Source organism: Coturnix japonica, chromosome 7, assembly GCF_001577835.2.
Source record: "Coturnix japonica isolate 7356 chromosome 7, Coturnix japonica 2.1, whole genome shotgun sequence".
In the NCBI taxonomy this organism is placed as follows: domain Eukaryota; kingdom Metazoa; phylum Chordata; class Aves; order Galliformes; family Phasianidae; genus Coturnix; species Coturnix japonica.
The window spans coordinates 3996690-4018671 of NC_029522.1; the positions used below are offsets into that span (position 1 = coordinate 3996690).

General features: G+C 43.2%; 1 protein-coding gene and 1 long non-coding RNA gene across 3 annotated transcripts in view; one reads left to right on the top strand and one right to left on the bottom strand.

Moving 5' to 3' along the window:
* The window catches only part of LOC116653675, a 61254-nt gene extending 42377 nt beyond the window's left edge, over positions 1-18877 (top strand). The window contains exons 2-5 of one of the 2 annotated variants that reach the window (XR_004307948.1): positions 11451-11742; positions 12715-13514; positions 14563-14633; positions 18602-18877. This is a non-coding gene — a long non-coding RNA (uncharacterized LOC116653675). The remainder of the gene's footprint in view (positions 1-11450; positions 11743-12714; positions 13515-14562; positions 14634-18601) is intronic. The other variant, XR_004307949.1, reaches the window with a different exon arrangement.
* Positions 1-21982, bottom strand: part of IQCA1 (IQ motif containing with AAA domain 1) — an 82010-nt gene that overhangs the window by 50712 nt on the left and 9316 nt on the right. Inside the window, exons 4-6 of the mRNA XM_015867813.2 lie at positions 20131-20319; positions 19356-19427; positions 8716-8906 (exon numbers count right to left, since the gene is read on the bottom strand). Coding sequence (XP_015723299.1) covers positions 8716-8906; positions 19356-19427; positions 20131-20319 — 452 coding nt within the window. The remainder of the gene's footprint in view (positions 1-8715; positions 8907-19355; positions 19428-20130; positions 20320-21982) is intronic.

The following is a 21982-nucleotide window of genomic DNA, read 5'->3' on the forward strand; positions in this document are numbered from 1 at the left end:
ACTTCCTGGCTGGAGACAATCCAGTCTTTTTATGAACCCACCTGAGCTTTCTTGCTGACATACACATTTGGAGACTGCTTCTTTTTGTCTCTGCATTGGACATGCTTCATATTTTCCATCAGTCTTTGCTCCTGGCTGTACCTGTTTTTCAGCTTGGTACCTTATAGGTTTTTTTCCCTCAGTTATATGCCTCTTTCATCCCTCCTTTTCTGATTCTGATTTTCTAGCTCCTTGTGACTGTTTCTGCTCCCTTTTTGCTCTGCTTCTCGTTACAGTCCATGCCACATTTCTTTTTTCCCCACTTGCCTCCTTTCTTCTTTGCATTCTACAGAGCTAAGGCTGAAAAACGTCTTTTCTACCTCCTTTGCTTGCTTTTCCAAAGAGATCTTTCTGTGGAGCAAGTTTGGGAACCACTGCTCTGTGCTTCCTGTTCATTTTTATTCTCCTGACTTCTAAGCTCTTCCTTAGTCTTTCTTTTCCCAGAATATCTTCTATCACCTCTCCTCTGCCAGGCACTGACTCCCCAGTACCTGTCTGCCCTTCCATCGTGCACCAGTGGGACTCCTGATTCTTTTTTCTCTGCCTGTTCCTTGTTCCTGTATCCCAGCACATCTTCACTCTGCTGCTGGAAAGGGAGGAAGTGGGAAAATTGGTTCCTTCACCTGCACTGCATTAACTTGCTGGAGAAGATACCTCTCTCCATTAGGGAGTGAAGTGAGAAATTTGCTAGGCCAGGTCCCTTCTTCTTCCTGCTGGGATTCACTCCCTTCCTCCTTTCTCATGGATCAGGACTGTGCTGGTCAAACCAGGAACAGGTCAGGAGGCAGAGCGGACCCCTGTGAGGCAGTCATAGTGGGTCATGAGTTGGGATGCTGAATCAGAAACCAGCTCTGAGGTGGAAATCTGGCCCCAGCTATCAATGCCAAACACCCCATTTGCGTGTTCCTGCCTTCAGAAATCCCATCTGCTGTATGGGGACTCGGCTTGAGAAAGGAATAAAGAAACAGCAGTGTGGGAGAACTGCGACCTAATATGCACAGAAAAAGCCAGATTTCCCAGAAAAAAAGCCTAATCCAACCTTTAAAACATGGAGAGCAGTATTATAATAAACTGCTGGCAAGCGTGAGCCCTGAATCTTACTGATGTTTGTGTCTGCATGAGTATCTATGACAACAAATAAATCTACTGTTTGGAAGCGTCCTTGAGAACATCGGTGGGGGGGCTGTGCATTATGTTGGTATCACTTAGCATTTCCAAGCTGTTAATTCCTAAGTATTACTGTAGATGGGTATGACTACGTTAGGAAAATGAACTAATTAGTTACATGGTTTTTCTTCTTGCTTGCAAATGGGCCCGGCTCAGAGTAATGCTATTTACTTTAGCTGATTCCAGACTTTTTAGGCATAGGAAGGAATGAATATTTTTAGGAGCTTTAATGCTAAGCAGGAGGTTTAAACTCAAGGTCAGTGGACTCTGTGAGTTCCTTTCAGCCATTTAAGGAAGGTAGGAAAGCGAATCTAACCTTAACTTGCTGTAATGGTCAGTTTTCACTCTATAATGCCACAAATCCATAAGCAGAAAGCAAATCAACCAGGCAGCTTAGACACTGAGTGTTCAACTTACAATATGCAGCTCTGAAATTGCCCATCCAACTGATTCATGTTTTTCCAGTAAGAAGACAAGTTGAAGACACCATTTTTCCTGTGCAAAACAAAGGTCCAACTGGACCTATCCTTTTGATCCCAAGATGCAGCAGAAGGAGCTGCAATGTGGCAGTACTGGGTTTCTACCTTGGGTCCTTTGGAATGTGGTGATGATGGGTCAGTGGCTGGACTAGAGGATCTCATTGGTCTTCTGTAACCTTTATGGACTCTGTGGTTCTACTGTATCTGTGCTACTCCTGTTCTTCATATCCTGCTGTTCTACCTGCACAGGCTCTAGATGATTCTGCCTGTAGTCTACAGTTGCTTGAGTGTTTAGAGCAATGGAAAAGGCAGAAACTGATGTTGTGAAAGGGAGAGGGGAAAAGATTAGGTCTGTCTGAACAAAGTGTTTGAGAAGTGAGCAAGTTGAGGAGAAAAGTGGGATATACTGGTCTGCAGAACAACCATGCTTGTTACAGTTTTGTAATGTGTGACTGTTGAATCTGAATGAGCCTTTAATGCCTCTAGTGAATAATTTATATGCAAGCACGGCAAGAGGTGTGTAATGCAAATCATGCCTCAGGGAAAAGATGAATATGTGTCTGAAGATGCTGGAAGCCTGGAGTGCTTCTGCAAGAAGCCCCTGATCTGCTCTGATGGTGATCTGGTTGGAGAGCAAGCGTATGGGCAAGAGTACACATCTCTGCCTGTAACTGGCTGCAAGCAGTTCTGCTTCTGACAGTCTTGCCCATTACGTACATGGACCCCTCTCTGGAAGCTGTCGGGAAGCTTAGGATAATGACTAAGCTGTATTAAACAGTATCAGGATCTGACCCCGTATTCGGTAACAAAAAGTCAGTCAGCAAACTGTCAGTCCAAAGAGAGGTCGTCCAGGGAAGGTTGTTAACAGTGTAGTGATTTAAGATATCTGGATGTCTATCCGGAAGGGAACAGCAGAGCTTGGAGAGCTGGTGCAGATTTGTTTATGTGCAGCATTGGTGAGTAAATCATAGGCCGTGAGGATGATTTGTTGCGCTGGGACTGGGAAACTTGACTATCTGAGTTGCTTTAAGAATCCTATTTTTGTTCCTTGATCATTGCAAACTTTTGATAGTTCACTGACCAAAATGAGGAATTAAGGAACAGCAGTGGACTCCTTTGCATATGTTTTCAATCACTGTGTAGAGCTAGTAATCATTATAAATTTGAGTGTAAATTCAAGGAGCCTTACGAGAAAGGGAAGGCAATGTATTGTCAGAGTTTGTGATGATTTAGAAAGCAGAGCTAACGATACTATCAAGGCCTCTCTGGAGGCCTGACACCAGGGTTCAACTGGTCTTACTATTTGAGATACCCGCTGCTGAGATTTATCTGTGTTTCACCAAGTATGAGAAATATACGGACACAGAGGCTTCCGCCTGTTCCCCCTGAAAGCCATCAAGCCACCTCCATTAATGTCAGCACACTCGTAAATTGTTTGCATACACCAAAGTAGGCAACTCCTGCCACTGCACAGAAGCTCCCAGAGGTGTCCCATGCCTCCTGTAAATCCACAGGCATCTAATAAAGTAGATTCACTGCAGATGGACTTAATCAGTTGCTCCCCTCTCCTTTGGAATTAGAGGGGTTCGCACTTTTAAAAGCAGAGTTCCCACAAGTGAGAAGGAACTGGGGTTGTTTTTATTAATGGCTATCAGATCTGGATAGCTGATTCTGCTCAAAGGGAGCACAGGTTGTACAACTGTGGGCTGCTCTGGCCTCGCTGACATCCTGTTCCTCTGCTAATCTTGCTATTTAATCCTCAGCACGCACTCTCTGCTCTCCCCCTCATGCACAAACAATCCTCTTGTTTATGATAACTTATTTTCCCTCTGTGCAAAGAAACCTGGTGGGTTGTTTGTTCTGGTACTCCTCCTGTAAGCCAGTGATGCGTTTGCATTCCACTCCCTCACTCCCTCCAGCCCTGTCGATGTCTGCCAAAATTAGTCAATAGACAGCAGCGCAGTGGAAGCTTTAAGGACATGTCAGAGAAGGCTTAAACATTACCCATTAATGTTTACAGCTCCTAATTATGTTAATTAATCACTCCTAGAGTTTGCATCACCCTGGAGCCCAATGGCAGGAGTTTAGTTCTCGTAGATGCAGGCTCAGATTTGGATAGCGGAGTGGCTGCTTGCAGCAAGGAGCTCAGCAAGGATGAGCTGCCTGATTATTTATATGGGGTGGACAGGTTTAGCTGCCAGAGCAATGTGCTGTCATGGCTGCCTTGCTCCTGTTGGATCTTGAAGTTTGCTTTGGCTGTCCACACAAGGTACAGCCAAGCACCTGAATGCAGGCTGCGCCACGGCCAAAAAGATTGATGTTATATTCAAGCTGTTGCTGAAGAATGGCCTTTTGGTGCTGGAGAAGGGTATGCAGAGAGTGCTTTGTGCCAGCATTAACTGTTACAGCACAGAGGTTATTGCCTTTGCAAAATGTGGTGTTCTCTGTCAGAACACAGAAGTTACAGATGGAAAAAGCAGGTGTCTCTTTTATCTCTTGCTTGAAGGTTTTGTTAATGATAGGTCTTGTCCCAGCATGAAATATGCCAGCAATTCTCTATTAGTTGATTTAGAGACAACAAAATATCACCTTCCTAGAGCAGAGAGTTTGGTCTTTTCTTTCTTTCTTTGTTTTTTGGCCCATTTTTCAGCTCTTCCTGAGAGGGCTGAGAGAAGTCAATCCATGCTGGCTGCTGAGTGGTTCAGAAGAAGCTTCAACTTGTTTCCTGACGCTTTGGGAAGGCTTTTGGTGCTCAAACACAGTTTAGTGGGGTAGGTGGACAGTTAGACTGGGTGATCTTGGATGTCTTGTCCAACCTTCTTGATTCTATGGTAGGATTCTCCACAAGAAAAGTCTTTATGTAGATGGCAGAGAAGGAAGAAATGCATCTTCAAGTGTAAGAGGGCATAGTAATGGCAGAAGACTGTGATTAAGAGTCTGTTGGTATCTCTGGTTGGTTCTGTTCCAAGGATTTCTAGGCTGGAGCTTGCTCTTTGAAAGAACTGTCTGCCTTTGTGGCTCACTGCACAAAACCTAGTTATGAAGCAATTTTCCTATCAGCTGCTTGTGAACTGCTGCCATATTGTGTTGAGACTGTGCTCTGTACTCCTTGGTTACTTGGAAAGCACTGCTGGCAGGCCAAGGGCGTGCACGTACCATAAGGCAGATAGGACTGATGGATCAGCTCCATCAGACAACATCAGCTCCTGCAACCCAGAGCTGAGGGAGCATGGCAGTGAGGCCAGCACTTGGCACAGCCAAGGTGCGATCTGTCTCTGTCCTGTTGGCAGGACCTCAGTGCTGATGAATTGCCTGGCAACTTTCACACACGTCAGTATTGACTTCATGAGGAGCAGAGTGTGAAATGGGATACGAACAGGGCCTGACACAAATACTTTCCCCATTATGCGTGATTTCAGAGCAAAACCTCTCTCTCCATTCATCTTCCTCCTGCCTCCCCATTGCTCAGCCCTGCTGCCCGGGGAGTCCCGTGAACAGACCCATTGGCAGTACACTCAGCTCAACAAAACAGCCTTGTGAAAAAGGGAAATATAACACGATCACTTCCTATTTCTTTCTCCTTTCCTCCGCATCAAAGGCTGGGCTGGCTGTCAGGAATGTTCAAAATGAATAAATACAGCACAAGAACCCCCTTGCTTCAGATGGAGTCTCATTCACTCACCGTGAAGCCCGGCCAATTCCTTCGCTGACAGTGCTCAAGTCAGCAGGCAGAGCGAGAAGATCACTCAAAGCTAATCAGTTAAGTGTAAAGCTATAATGAAAGCGCATTTACCCCTCTCCTCCTCCTTCCTCTAGAAAACCAATCCCCCAAATCTGTGGGAATAACACACCACGTACATAAAAGTTGCTATTACTTAGATCCCCTGTTATTAGGTCAGCGATGCCACTGATGAAATGCTCCCCAGAGCTCTGAGCAGAGCTACATAAATCCTGCAAGAAATTCAGGGCGTAATTTGTTACAGCTAGAGGGCATAAGATACATTACAGCAAAGCCTGCGTGTGAGGCTCTCCCCTGCGATTCTGGAGGCTATCTCTGGTAATAAAAACCTCAACTTGATTTCTGATCCTTCATACTGATTTCTGTCAAAGGCTTTTCTTGGAGAAAGACACTGTGGCATCTTTTTTTGTGTCATCAGGGGATCCTTCTGTGCTCTTCTCTTTACCTCCTATTGTTAATATAGAGATGAATCCAAGAAAGATTTGTTGCCTGGGGACTGTGGGTATCTGCAGTGGGTAAGATGGTGAGGACAGCTTTTGCATATGTAGTGCAACACCCTGAATGTGAAATTAGGGAGAAACCTTTCTCATCTACAATACTGCAGGAGATTGTAACTAAAGCCCCAGCTACGCAATTGCTATATTTCAATAGAAAACCCTGTTATTAATATAACTGTGGGAGTCCTTTGATTAAAATCCAGGCTCAGAGGTATATAATCACAGCGACTCCGTCTTGGGTTGTGAAATGACCGACTCTACTCCTTTTCCCTGGTGCAAAGCAAGTGGTAAATATTTATAGCAGTTATCCTTGCAAGTGGAGAAACTTTATACGTGCTCGTTGCTTTTGTAACTTGATAGCAGTTGTGCTGAAAGACAACACCTGCTAATTGTATTTCCCATCACATCCTTTTCCTCTTGAAGGATAAAATATGGGAGTTTGGGTTTATTTTTCTAGCACGTACAGCAAAATTCACTCAAAAGAATCTTTGTTCCCTTTTAGCTATCTGTTTATTTAATAGACTATGGAAAATGTTAAGCTCTGTCAAAAAGCCTCATTAAAGAATAATTTATAAGCTACATTTAGATGTTCCTCTCGTAGGCTAACTTAGTGGAGAGCCAAAATACATCCTGGCAGGTAATAATTAATGTAAACCTTGACACTTCAGATCTGCCCTGCCATTCATTGGACCAAGCAGGAGCAAGTCACAGCCAGTCCTGCTAGTTCTGCAGTGTCTTGGGCATGTACCATGCTGAAAGCTTGGCTGTGTGCGACACACGTGCTTCCCATGTGCTGATCTTTTACCTATTTTGGATGCGAGCAAATGTGTCTGCTGGGAGAACTATTTTGATCACCTAAATGGAGGCCTCCCATGAAGAGCTTCATAGCAGGCAGCTCTCTGACTCCTCTCTGTGCCATAAAGCCCTCATCACTCAGACAGATTCCAATGAACTGAAACACTGGGTGACGTCCAGGCTTTGCTGAAGCTGATGGCAGCTCTCCCACTGGCTTCAGTAGTGTCAGGATTCTATCTGCCACATTGTTAAGTCATCGGAGTAGATTTTATCAGTGAGATCTGCCTAGTCTAGGCTGAAAGATGCCTTACTGATTTTTAGAGAAGATGAGGGATGGCTCATTTAAAAGAAGAGAGTAACAGGGATTAAGATCAAACACGTCATGCTGACTGCCACAGGTCTAACACTGTTCCTGTACCATCAGAGATGACCCCACATGTGGGCTTGCCACATAATTGCCATAATTGGATGCACAGCTTCTCTTTAACTCTGCTCTATCAAAATGATCTGAGTTGGGTTAATTTTTACAGTCATATTGCTGTGGGTGGCCGGGCAGAGGAGCAGTTCTGACCGTGGTCATAAGGCAGAACTGAAGGGGAGTTGTTTTCTCAGCCTCTCCCAGCTGCAGTAGAACAACCTGCCTGTCTAAAGGCTTGAGTACAAGCAGCATTGTCACTGATTAACTCTGCATACTGGTGTATCTTAATCCCATTTAATAGGATCACTTGCTCAGGAAAAGCATACCCATAAAGCTATCTGAGAACAGTTAATGCGGTGCTTATTTTAAACACCAGCTTTAATCTTTGTGAATTTTAAAGTCAAAATGAGATTCAGGACTACTGAACCTGACTAGATCAGACCAGACAACCTACAGGGTAGTTAAAGAACTCCCTTAGTCACGTATTTATATGCTGGAATACTGACCATGTCTGCCTACAGCCTTGAAGCCTCATCTGAAGTTGAGCCCCAGGGCGCATCTGGGATATAAATTTAACAACAGGGTTCCATTTCTGCCTTTAAGACTTATTGAATGAGAGTGATCATCATGCAAACTCTACCTTCCATCTCAGGAGTATTTCATAGATACACCTATAAATTAGGCAGTGAGGGTTTTGACAAAGAGCTCTTCTAGTCATGCCTCTATCCATCCAGCAATTGCTCCAGCTTCCTCCAAATTACTGTCTGGATTGGTTAGGCTCTCTGGCATCATTTGCTGTTACTGCCCTGGTAGGAAGGATTTTACTTTTAAGATCTTTAATCTGTCTTTAAAGAGCTCAATCTTGGAACTTTGGAGCCCTGCTTCTCACTTTGCATGTACATAGTGACCTGCTGGATGGTATAAATCCTAGAGAAAATGACTTGCATTGTAAAAGCAGCCTATGTTCCTTAGCACAAGGCCTTAAAGCACTGCCCTATTAAAGCTGCCCATCTCCAACTTTAGCTAAAGTAAACTTCCTAAGAAACCATAGGTGTCAGCACTCAGTTTAGAAAGGTGTAAGTATGTGCTTAACTCTACTGAGACGTGAAGTTTTACTGAGATCAGCAGCACTGCTAAATAAAGCTTCGTTTGGGGAAGCATCTTGGAGGTCAGGCCTCCATTATAAAGGTCCTTCAGGTTGGCATAGGCTGCTCAATAAAGCTGACAGCAGGCACCTGGGCTCCAGCATTGGATATGTGATGTGCTATAGAAAGAGTTGTATTTCTTTTTTGTCGAAGACTAAATTATCTGTTAAACCTTATGCATTCAAACATGTAAAAAGCTAGTGTGCCTAAACATGCTTCATATATTTACAAAGCTAGACTGTATGAGGAGTTACACACTGGTCTGGTTTCCCTACTTATGAGCCCTGCTGCTCAGGATCTCAGTTCTGCAGGTGATGCTTGCAGCAGAACAAAGATCACTGCTGTCAAATGCACTTGTGCAGTCTGTAAGAATGATACAACCATGCTCCCTGGAGCAAGCAGTCTCCTTCAGAGGTGAGTGTTTATCTCTGCTCACCGACACTCGATGAAGCACTGGCCGATCTGATCCTGGAGAGTTTCCCTGATGTCCAGCCCCTCTGTTTCTTTAAGCTTGTTCTTGATGAATTCCTCCTCGTGGCTCTCCTCGACCTCACCTTGCGGGGCATCTTCTTGCTTGATGTGCATCTGTGAGGTACTGCGAAGGGCCTTCAAGTGAGGAGGGAAGCTCTGAGAACAAGAGGAGAAATGAAAAGGTATGGTGAAAAGAAACTTAATACACACCAGAATGCTGGGTTGACAGTGATTCTGAGCTTACGGCTTAATTTATTTGCGGGAAGGCAGGAAAAAGCCCCGCTCTCATAAGAAGTGCCTGGATGCATACAATGGCCTATTGTTAGGGTTTCAGCATTAATTAACAAAGTTGCAATGTACAAAAACAACCCTTTCAGCTGTGGGATCCCGGCACCAAAATGAGACAGGTGAGAAAGCTGCTGTTCTGCAAATGCCAGCTTTATCCGTGTCAGAAGGGTGCCAGAGGTTTTTAATTGAGTTTTCAAATGTTTGGACTTCCCAGTGGTACTTTTTTAATTAGCCAGTATTGTTTTTAATATGTTCACTTAAGGTTTTATATGCTTGGTCATCGGTTTCCTGGTATTTTGCTGCAGCTGGTAATATTCCTTTAGGAAATCAACTTCCTTTGAGGAACAAACAAACAACACAAAAAGAATAAACAGCCTCCCAAGCGCTGCAATCAAAATCATGGCTCCCCGAGTTTCCCATGATTTGATAACCTTGGCAAGAAGGACTTCTAAACCAGCCTTACAATAATAATTTCTGCCCCGTGATTGATTTTACATGTGTGCTTTAAGAGAGATAAAAATGAAAGTCTCTCTGGCATGCAAATACAGAAGCATGAAAAATACCATCTGTGTGGGTGGCCCGAAACTTTGCATTTTTCAGTTTGAGATGGCTGATAAAGTTAATGTGTTCCCAGTGTGTTTTATGAGCCATTCTCACCTTGGAAGGTAAAGAAAAGTGGGTAGTTCTTTTTAACAACACAAATTAGCTTTGAGTTTTTCAGTAATTCCAGGACGAAGTAATTTCCACATACCTGGGATGGATATATATGTTATATGACAGTGTGTGCCAAACTGAAGGGTGGAAAAGAGAAGAAAATGTGGTAAGCTGTTTATGTGATGCTGTGTTTTCTCCTCCTCGAAGGCACGTATAAGTGGCAGCAGATGGGAACAAAAGCCCAGGGCTGCATTTCTGCCCTGGCTTCCCACCTTCAGAACGTGTCTTTAACTCAGCAGATCTCAGACTAACTCGGTAACACGTTCTCCTCACTCTGACTCTGGAAATGTGTTTCCTACTGTGCTGCAAGTCCTAATTCCAGAGGACTCCCACAAAGACAAGAAAGCTTCTATCAAAGGTTTGGCCAGCTGACTTTTAAGATCTGTTATTCGGTGTATTTCCATGCTTCAGCCAGCTTCCAAAAATCACTAATGAGTGCCAAGCAAATTTGGTTTTAGAAAGTACACAGCGGGTTTGCACACTGTCCAAAGAAAGCGTTTGAGGCCCCTTTCAGGAAAGCAATTTACTGCCTTCACTGCATCTGCAATGTGTGGAAAAGGAATTGGTCAAGGCCACCATGGAGAAAATATTCAGACAGAAACAAGAAGAGCAGCATGCTTCACAACGGCAGCTGCACTTGCTCCCTGTCTGAGTATATGACCCAAAGATGTTTGCCTCTCACCCTGAGATGTTATCTTCACTCATTTGTCACTTTCTATAGTCATCAAGAGTTTCAAATTCTTCACTTTCAACAGCAACTCTTTTAAAGGACGGCACAGCTACTGTTTGCACTACTTATTTGTCTTTTACTCACAGCTTTAAATGGACTTCTGAACAGCCTGCTCTAGCAAAGGGGACCCATGGGGCTTGCTTTCCAGATTGCGGTCTAGAAGCAAGATTCACTTCCCTTCCACAGTTCCCCACTCAACTTTTAGCTTTGTTGGTGTAATGTTTAAGGGACCGTGCATCTTAGAAGTTCCCAGTAGAGTGTTATGGCCCAGAGGTGTTGGTCCCAATGCTGTTAATGAAGAGATGAGGCAGCTGGAGCCAACACCACTCTTCCATGTCCTCATACAGTGCTATGGCACAGTCTGAACAGACACTGTGTTATGCTCAAACAACCTACTAGTTTTTTTAACTAGCTGCTCACTGGGGAAAGTAGAGGGGAGGGCTGTTTATTTAGAAGTAGGTTTTCCAGCATTTCCTGCTGAAGATATGTGAGAAGAATGTGGATAAGGGAAAGGAATCTGGAAATGAAAGAAAGGGACTCAAACAGTATTTCCATGAGCAAAGGTAGCTGTGGTGAATGCTGGAGGTGTCCTGCTGGGTGATCCTGTCCTGTCCTGTCTCCTTTGGGAGTGAGACTGGAAGAAGCAGAACCAATGATCAGGCTGAGGCAATTCAGTGCAAGAGGCACAAAGGTATCCCCAGTTTTAATCTGATTTGCAGGTGGTGGAGAAAGACAGGCTTCTCTGTATGAGTTATCTGAACTCTTAAGAGTGAATTTTCATGAGGTGATTCATTGAATGAACAGCTGGTTGGCACTGGAAAGGGCCAGTTCCCCCTTCCCCCTATCTGCTGGCTATGCGGCCCCTGCCTTCTCCTTTTTGGGCTCTGGCGCTCAGCTGACCTTGCAGTGAACCAGACCAGCTCTCTAAGAAATGGGAAATAATCTCCTTTATCTTTTCTCTCCCCCAGGTTAATTCTCTTTCATTATAATGAGGTGAATCAGTCAACCAAAGAGGCAGCTGAGAGCCAGAGCCATCGCAAGGGAAGAGGTGGGCAAGCATGGAACAGTGTGTTGAGCAGGATAGTCAAGCAGCAGCACAGACAGGAGAGCATCCGTTCTCATCCACCTCTGAGTCTCTCCTTCACTCAGCTTCTCTTCTCATCTGCTCTCCAGTCAGCCTGGAAGGAGCCTTTGATATCTAGCTGCTCGTCACTGCAAGTTTACTGCCTACGTCTTCCATCGGTGCCAAAGTCAGATGAGGTAAGAGCTTTTTTGAACTGGCAAGAACATGCCCAAGTGAGCAAGACCAGAAGCAGGGGATTCTTATCTCATAGTGAACTAATACAGACCACACCTGTGCTTGGGTCCAAAGCCATGCAGCTGGTGTGGACACAGTCCAGCTAGCTCTAAACTAGCAAACTCAGATGCTGGTGGCAGCAGAGCTACAGAACATGCTCTAGTCTCCAAAATCTATGTGAGGCCTCTATCTGCCTTGTCTCCATCTTCAATAGCTCATTAAAGAACAGGAAGGTTAATAAGGCCTCATTCTCATTCAGCCGTCTTTTCTTCCAGTCCTATTCTTTTGTTGTTGTTAGTATTTTCTAAATTGGGGTATGTTCGCCGCTCACATGGAAAGGAGTTTATTTACATGGACGAAAAGGCTGCTGATGTGAAATGTGCTGCTGCTTGATTGCTTCCATTGCTGGGAGAGTGGAGCCAGCTCAGACCTAGGCAGGCAGATGAGTTGGGTTCATGGGGAGGAGGCTATGGGCTGGAAAGGAGCCAACGAGATAGTGTAACATGGCAGGTACAAAGAGATGCATTGATCTGAGTGGGAGTCAATTCTGGCAGGCAAGTTGTTGTGGGGAGTGATAGAGAGGGACAGTCATAACAAATGTCACCCTTTGAAGCAGACCTCGTGATGGACATCCAGTTGCCCACTGGGGGTCCTCCCGTAGTGCAGAGCTCTGGAAACAGCACACATCGAATCAGATGGGTGAGGGAGAGCATGGAAAGAAGAGCAGATCTGGTCATGACAAATGAGTCCTGAAGGACTCATGGCAGTCTAATGGAGAACATATGCAGTGCACTGTGTTTATGAGTGAAGACTGGGAGGCTTACGCATGTCAAGAACCACGAGCTGGCTTCTGTTCTAGGGGAAGAGGAGGAAAGTGCTGAGCAGTTGAGAGGAAATCATGCCACAGCTATCTGATTTTAAGGGTAATTTTACAGGTGAACATACAACTGGCCTGACTCTTCCTTCAGTTACTCTGAAATCAATGCAGTTATGTCAACAAAAGCTGAACTGAACTTGGTGTCTCTCCAGATCTTCCCAAGCAAACTCCAGCTGGTGGGGTATGCAAATGGACTGAAGGACTGACAGAAAGATGAGAATAGGAAAAGTATCCATTTCACTTAGTAACAGGAGGGGAAAGGCGCTGACACACGAGGAAACATCAAAAGAACTTACATACATGTGGGCGAAGAAGTAAAATTGATAATATCTTAAAAACTGCTTCCTTGACCTGTAAGAACTGATCCAAGAGTACATCAGGGTGTGGAAGACCAAGAAACCGAATCACTGTTAGAGTCTTATCTACATCCTAACCAGAAGGTGAAATAGATAAAATTGGAGTGAATTCAACAGAGACTCCAGCTGCAGGAGCTGCTGAAGAGATATAACAAGATGTCCAGATGATATCAGTTTAAAAATGATGTAATTGTACCATTGTTTTAGCTGTCAGTTCTCTGCCATCTGTTGTGCATTTGCAGTGTGTTTTCATAGAAAAGCTTTTTTTTTCTTATGTCAGATAGACTCAAATCAAGGAAAGAAAACCAAGTCCAGCCGGGAGCCTGTGTGTGAGAGAACACGGTTTCCATATTCTTGCTTTGAAATGAAAGAAAGAAAACGTGCCAAGCTTACTTTCTTTTGACCACAGTTCGTTTGCCAATCACAGAAGTATACGTCGCCCTAAACCTCTCCAGAGTTTGAGCCATCCCTATTCCCAGCTGTGAGGAGGCAACTGCAAAAGGTGGGAGCTTAAACCATCTTTCAGACACTTTTGGGTCTTCAGAGGGAGGCAGAGACAGTGGAGTCTGCTCCTTGATGACAGAACTCAGATTTCAGAAGGATATATGTCTGAAAAATACTTGTCCATCAATGATGGAAGAAATAGGTACTGAAAGGGCAGAAACTGTGCCAAGATAGACGGTCAGTGCGAGAGGGTGGCTTCAAACAGCTCCATCAGCGGTGTCTTCCTGATGACCAGTCTTTGACCTGTGCCTTGCAGCATTGCAGATCTGCTTTCCATGTGCCCATATACTTGGTCTGGAATTCTAAAGTGTTGTAATGAGACCGTTTGATGAGGGCAGCTTTGCAGCTCTCTATACTTAATGTGCACGTTAAGGAAGACAAAAGGCAATTTATTTCTAACATCACTTCTCTCAGCGCCTCTAATGTTTCTGCTTCTGAATCAAAGGGAGGCATTCTATAGTGAGACACTAATAAATAGCTTTTCCTTGGGGGAAGAAGCATTTTCCCATCTTTAAGAAATTTCTTTGGCCATGTGAAATTCAAATTTGTTAACTTGCCCTGCAAACAGCGACTCATTTAGAAACAAATTACAAATATTAGATGGAGACAGTGAACTTGATAATGCAATGCTGCCACATCGGTTGTAGAATAATGCATCTTAATGAAGGCTTCCCATGTGAATAAACCATTATATTTACAAGCTTTTCACAGTTAATGACCCAGAACTGGATAACGAAACTCACATTTTTAGTGCGGTCCTCTGTCAGCAGAAGTATACATATTAATAATTGATGTTGCTGTGAAAATAGGGCATAATAGGAAGATTCCTGAGTTTCTGGGAAAATAGGACTACATGGTCCATTAACTTAAAATGCTTATCTAATGTTTGATGGGCTTTGTCTTTAAAATCCTTGTTCAAATTAATAAGGCAAAATGGACGTTAGTCTAAAAGAGAATTTTATTTCCAACTCATCAGTCACAAGCACACTGATGAGAGAGCTGTTTGATCTTCTGCTCTTTATTCCTTCTCCCCTTCTCCTCTACAGAGAGCGTGTAGGTTTTACCAAACTGAAAGACCCGCCAGCAGAAGGAAGGAGCAGTTCCCTGCGCATTCCAGGTAAGCCGATGTGATGAAAGCCTCTGTGCATGCTCTCCTTCACACTTCGGAGCCCAATTGCATAGATCATTCTTTCCTAGCTTGAAATGTCTGCCTTTCTGCTTAGTCAGCTCAACAACTTTTCCCAACACAGACTGCTTTATTGTTCATTATAAAACACTTAGAGGTGTGCAGGCTGGCTGAACACGCTTAAGGCTAGAGTTCTACATCTAGGAGGCCCCATACTGTGGAACTAACTGCTCTTCAATTGTTCCATTACAACTGCACTTACAAGGAAAGATAGTCTTCTTTCCAGTGAAATAAATACATTCCATTTCATGTTTCAAGGCTAACGCTCATAACATGCCTGAAAGGTGGATTTACTGCAGCTTTTATTACTGGGTACTTAATTTAGGATGGTTTCTTTTCTTAGATCTGAAACAGCACAGCTGAAAGATGCTTTGCGTGGTTTTAAGGGACTTTTTCACTAATTGTTTTGCTACAGACAGCATTGTCCAAGACTCTAATCTTTCAATAGATGCGGTGATTGAGTAGCATTTTGTTGCATTGAAAGCAAGATTTTTGCATCTGAACTACATGGAGTAGTAGTTCAAATTCATTACTAGCAGAAGAAAAGAATAGTCTACCTAAGCAGCTGGGGTCTTGTTCTTCACTAATTTATCCTGCTGAATTTTAAGCCGTGATCCAAATGCTCTGTGGAAGCTTAATAGATAAGTTAGCTGTGTCCTTCCTTTCTTGTTTTCTTGCTTTGTCTGGCTGCAGGAAGGATGTGTTTTGAAGAGGCCTCTTGTCTGTTGCAGACCGTGTTCATATAGGTTCCATGCTACACAAATAGTGATAGCCACATCAATTATATGGCTGAATTCCTAAATTAGGCGCAAAAGAGGAACGACTGAACAAAATATATTGCATTCATTAAAGCTTCCCTACTATACGATTCACTCCAATGGCTTTCCCAATTAAAGTAATTGTCATATGCATTCAAACAAAGCATTTGTAGTAAGAGGTCTTGTTAGAAAAATATTGAAAAAGGCTGCTTCATAGATTTATGCAATCTATAAATAAATATTGACATGTGACATGTTTCCATAAGCTCAGAAAGAATCAGAAGTGGTAAAAAGCCATTTATATTCATGGCCATATAAGTTTATGTAATTATGGTTATGTTTATTTAGATAATTTAGATTTACTTGGGCATGCTGTCAAACTTCTATTAAAACTGGCAAGTATGTTGTGGACTCTGAAAGGCAGTGTGACTCCAATCAATGAAAGCCAAATTATTCAGTGGGATTCTTGCTTGCCTGCTCTGTTAGACAGATTAGTTGTCACTCTTTTAGATGTATCTGCATGCCTGGCTAAATAACAAAAGCTTTTGCTGACACTTAAGCATCCTCTAGGATGCAAGCGTAACAAAAATCATTGTAATCTAAAGCCTGACAAAAACAGGCCTGGTGTTTGCCTTCTTCCAGGAACTGAAGAAATATTTCAAATTTTATGTATTTATGGAACTTGCACTTTGTCCAGTGCCATATAATATTTATTTAGCCACAGGCTTGAATATTTACACTGAAAGCTATTCCGGGAAACACTGAGTTGTTTCTAACTGGATGAAATGAATTATATTTATCAGGAATTCAAAGTACAAGCAATGTGTTTGGCAGACTCTTTTCTCAGATATAAATAAAAGCATTAGCCAAGACAACATGCCTAAATTAGGGTATGCTTAAAAGAGGTAAGCAGGAGAAAACAGTTATTTAAGACTACATTGGTCCGTTCATATATGAAGGATATAGAAGGAGGAAGAGCAGTGGATATGTTTTATGGGAAAATCACAGATAAGCAAACGTTGAGCTACTGTGCCACAGTAAAGGCTGAAATGATGGAACAGAACAGTGTGAAAGCTGTGTACATCAGTAGGTGTGTGTCTGAGATGACAAGGAGCTTATGTGTGTGCATGCCCAAAGCATAGAATCATAGAATGGCCTAGGTTGAAAAGGAACACAATGATCATCTAGTTTCAACCCCCCTGCCATGTGCAGAGTCGCCAACCACTAGATCAGGCATCCAACGTCCTATAAATGGCCTAAGCATGTGGAGCACTTGGCTCCAGTGGGGTTGATTACTTGTGCTCACATGAGTGCTGCTACAAAATGGAACAATCACATATCCTTTACTCTATGATTCTATGATGATTCCTTAACTGCGGTGCTTAGCAACAGGAAGTTTACGAGCCAAAACCAAATAAGTGGAAGTATATACCAGTTCCAAAGCCACCACTATGGCGCACTACTTTGGCCATCAATGGTAAATTAGAGCAAGAAAATACAGGTTGGTTTGGAGAACATATGAATGTCTTCAAGACATAAGAAATGATTGGATGCTGTGTTGGGGGACATGGTTTAGTGGGAGCTATTGGTAATAGGTGAATGGTTGGACTGGATGATCTTTTAGGTCTTTTCCAACCTTGGTGATTCTATGATTCTATAAGACAATGTGTCTTGCAGCATCCATGTAGGCAGTGTGACTTAAGGACTTGGTTTGCAGCATTGGTTATGGCTGGCGGTACTGGGGCTGATAGTTAACAGCAATATGGCAGCAATGTCAGGAAGATCAGGAAATAGGGCAGGATACAGTTATCAAGATATATGTGCTTTTAGTGAGGCTTGCTTCTCTTTCCAAATTAAACTGGTATTGCAAATTGTGATTTATCGGAGATTTAGAAAAACATGTGCTGAGGGAATCATGCTGTTTCTGCAATTAGGCTTTAATAAATAATAATAATAATGAGGCCTTACTTGTGAGCCAAGAAAAATCTCTGGAACACAGACTTCTACTCTGTCATCGAGCAAAAGAAATAGAATCAAATTCCAGAAAACAAACATAAATTTTTTTCTGAGGTAAGGTGACAGTAAAGAAAATAGCACCGAGTTAAAGGCGAAAGATTGAACTATCTTTGTCATACATATTTCCAGGCTTTAGAGATGAACGTGACTGAATTTTTCCACAAATCATTATTCAGAACTTCAATTGGTCTCGCTGTTTTTGTAAAGCACCACCCATATTTTTGAAATAACTGCAATTACAAGAGAAATGATATTTATTGTAGTGAAAGTCAGGTCTCCTTTGGGATGGACTTGGAGTAATGGATGGCTAGATCTTCTAATTTATCTCTGTCATGCAGCATTAGAAAAGCAAATTCAACATATTTACACATGAAGATCTGTGGTCATTTTTTAGAGGGCTGACATGATCATGCATCAAAGAGACTTGACCTTTGGAGCTCACTGCCTATCTATCAGTGTGAACCCATGCTTTCTTGCCGTTCACTTCCTTTGGAGAGCATGGATGGGAATGTGGTATGAAAAGTAAAAGGGAAACACAACGAGGAAATATAAAAATACCAGAAATACGAACAGATTATTTTTATTTAGAGGTATTCCTCCCCTCCTTCCCTGCTTACTTTGATTTTTTTTTACTTGATAAAGAGTAATGAGTCTGAGGGCAGAACTGAAAACATCAATTCTCTTGCTCCTAACTGGAGGTCAGGAAATGAATTCAGTCCATGTGTTCGGTTTGAATTCCCTTCATCCCTATGATCAAATAGATCTTCCTTCCCATAAAATACAGTAGGTGGCTATTTATACTCTTGTGATCCGTTACTCCTTCCATTGGCCACCGTGAGAGGAGTGCTTGGCTGTTATAGGATTTGATAGGAAATGACCCCTTGTTCTGAAGAGGGCATATTGTCTAATATATTTTCAGTACATTCTGAACATTTAGTCTATGCCACTTAATCTTTTTGTCTTAAAGAGAGGCAGAATCGGCAGGCAAGCTCTGTTTACCTATGCTGGCCATGCTTACTGTTAATGACTAGCAGATATGAAAGGCAATAATCCATAACATTTTATCTCTATTGAATTTGGTAAACAAACCAAAGGTAAAGCAAAGATGGATCCTCTGCAATGCAGGTGCCCAGAAGCAGCTTCACTTGGACTTGAAACAAGGGATGTACCACCGTAGCTGGAACTGAAGAGAGCTGCAAGGCTTGCCATGTGCTAGCACCTCATGAAAGCACCCAAAGAGTTGGGTGGTCAAGGTAAACAGTTTATCCTCCTAAAGTAGTTGTTGGAAGGAAGGTGTTGGTGGGAGGAGATGTGAGTTCTGGGTTTGGGGAGATTCCTCCCTCTGTCTGCCTTGTCAGTAGGGGCACTTTCATTTCACTTTCACCCTGTGCAACCTTCCTGACCGCAGACTTCCCTATACTTTTGCAATATTTAGGTTCTCTGTTTCTACACTGACATTGCAATATGGTAATTCTAATGTCCCTTTCCCTTCTCCTGCCATAAACACACATTGGGTTGCAAAGGGTTGTGAGAAGACACCGCTCTTTTAATTCTTCTTCAACTGTCTTGGCAGTCTGAATTAAAAACTGTTAATAGAATTCCCTTCCTCTGTCATGCCTGCATCACATTCTTGGGGCAAACTATAGACTGTCCCCTTCTGCCCTATACGTTGCACTATGTACACATAGCACAAGAGCATGCAGCTTAAGACAAATTGAGGTACTTCTGAGCCATCTATCATTTCTGTTTAGTTCTGTATTCCTTGGAGACTCCTTTTAAAAAGGAAGACTCATAGAAATTAATTTCTTCTGTTAAATTACAAAAGTCTGAGGAACAAACAGGCTACGGTACTTTATATTCTCCAGACAGCACCACTTACCATCCCCAGAAATATCATTTCCTCTTCTCTCATTTTCTCTGTTTTCTTGCGCTGGATATATCCTCTCCAAACCTGAATTGTAAACAAAACTCTAATGAGATAAATGGGCCTTGTTACAGCTTCCTTTGCCACAGCAGACAGAGGAAAAAAACAAATAGAGGAAGGAAAAGCACAGTATACAATTGAAACTATTGCTCCTTAACAGGTTAGCAGCTGCTATATTCTTTAAAAAAGAAACTCCTAAGTTTGTTATCCCTTCACATTGGCATATCTATCTTTTGGCATAACAGCATCAGGGCTCAGAAAGTGTTTAAGGACTTAGTGTGAATTCCTGTTCTCATCAGGCTGAATGATTCCAAATTACTCATGCAGAAGGAATTTATCTGGAATTTAGCAGCGATATCCCATTCTCGTTTTTCTCAAGATATGAAATGAACTCTTTCCCCAGAGACCACAGGAAAAGGCACTGGATTTCAAGGTGATGCCAGAAAGAGCAATCGAGGTCATACAAATCAGAGCAGAAAAACAACATGTAGGTTATAGAGTCATCCTGCACCGTCAGAGCAAGACTGTGTCCATTGATCTCACCTCTAGGGTTATGTCTCCTTTTTTTAAGTGGCTTAAATGATGTATTTCACCTTGCTAAACACCCTGAGAGCAATCTATTCAGAGTGTTTCCCACCCTATGAGCTGTGTTGCTCTTTCTACTGCTGTTCTTAATAAAACATATTGTCCCCCGCTCTCAGCAGAATTCTCGTTACATCAAAGGTCTCACCTTTTGTATGAGAGTCGCAGCGTCATCTGGATTTGGACCAGCCTGTTCCTGAACTTTTGTTTGTCTTTTTCTCTGCTCTTTAAGGTAGATTTGCTTCATGTATAATGCTCGACGCCGGCCTTGGCGAGCCCGCTCTGCAACCTGGATCGTTTTAATGGCATCTTCAAATGCCATGGCCTCGACAGGTTTCTTCAGCAGCATAGCCAAACAGGAAAGGACAAAGCAGAGAGGTTTTGTTAACTGCCTAACTCAGTTAGCAAATGAGACAGTGAATTAACCTTCAGTGGAAAACTTCTAAGACAAAACATCTCTGCTCCAAACAGCCAAGACTCTTCTTTCAGGGCTATCATGTGGTATTTTTGGAATTTGCTATCTCGAGAGACAGTTTTTCAGAGGATCTTAAGGAGAAAGTGAACCTGACATGCTGCTGTCCCTTCTATAGCATCCCAGGTAGGAAGATGGCAAAGCTGGGCATAGCAGAAGGAATGGATGGAAAACAAAACAGATGCTCTGGAGCACACCCCTGACCAGCGAGGAACCCCTGATGCCATAGTGGGAAACACAAATGGTTTATGCAACCTGCTAAGCATTATCCATTTGGGGGAAAAAAAGGCATGAAGAACCATATTGCTTTCTCCCAGTAAAAGAAAACTCCTTGGGCTGTGCAATGTCTGGACGCTGGATCTTTACCTCTTTTGCTGAATGAAAGGACAGGCTCATATGAGCCAACCAGACCTGGTGAGAAGGTCTGGCTTAGGAAAACTGTGTGTCAGAACAGGGCACTGGAGAGAACTCCTTCTCACTCCTGAGAACTCGTCAGTGCCTCATGTTCCCCAAGGAAAGGCTGAATTACTATCCTTCCCTGACATTAATCCCTATATTGCAGACAGTTCACGCTCACTGCTATTGCGTGGAGCTCACTATACGACTTTTTCAGAGGAAATAGACAGCAGAGCAAATGGTCTGCGGAGCAGATTCCTCTGATAAACCCATCTCCTCTGATAAAACTCCACAGTTCTGCATGTACTCTCAGCTGTTTGAAATGGGGCTGCCACAGACACTCAGCAGCACGGTGCTCTGCTGCACAGCAGTCAGGATTTCCTGAGTGTACGTGGCTTGCTATGATGCATACAGAAGTGCTGACAGCCTTCCAACAGTCGCAGCAGAGATGGAACCTGAGTACATACAGCACAAGGCATGGGATTTGTACTGGGTTCGTAAGAGATTGTTTTCTTCATGTTTATTGAATGTGGTTGTGACATCCTGGCAAAGGGGACCTGGACCCTGCCCAGAGCCTGGTGCTTCCAGGTGAGCTGGCTGTGTGCTGGAAAGTCTCACCTGTTAATGGCTGCCATGCTGAAAAGGGATGAGAACAGAACTGTGCGAAACAAAAAGGCTCCAAGAAGTAATGTGCTGGAACAGAGGATCTCCACATACCAACATCAGACCATTACAGAATTTACTCATACTGTGGAGGCCAGCAGGGCTGCAACTGCCCATTAAAGTAATCTAGCAGAGAGCCTGTGTTCTGCCTCTGCAGACTGCTTCTTTCTGTCCCTGGGAACCTTCCCTTGGTCTCTCTCTGTGGGATCAATGCTACCACATACCCAGCAGGGAAGCAGACTTCCCCCAGCAGCACAATTACAGTGGAGGTTTCGTTGGCTGTGGGTCTGATCAGGACCGCCTCTTATGGCTGCAGCATCTACAAACCTCAGTCTGCAGACACAGCAGCCCAGTTGTTGATTTCAGGAGGTGAGAGGGCTGCTTGCAGGCAGCGTGCCATTTCCAAGAGGTCAAAAGTATATCAAATCCACAGCAGTCTTTACCGGAGCCCTCATGTACTTCTCCATAA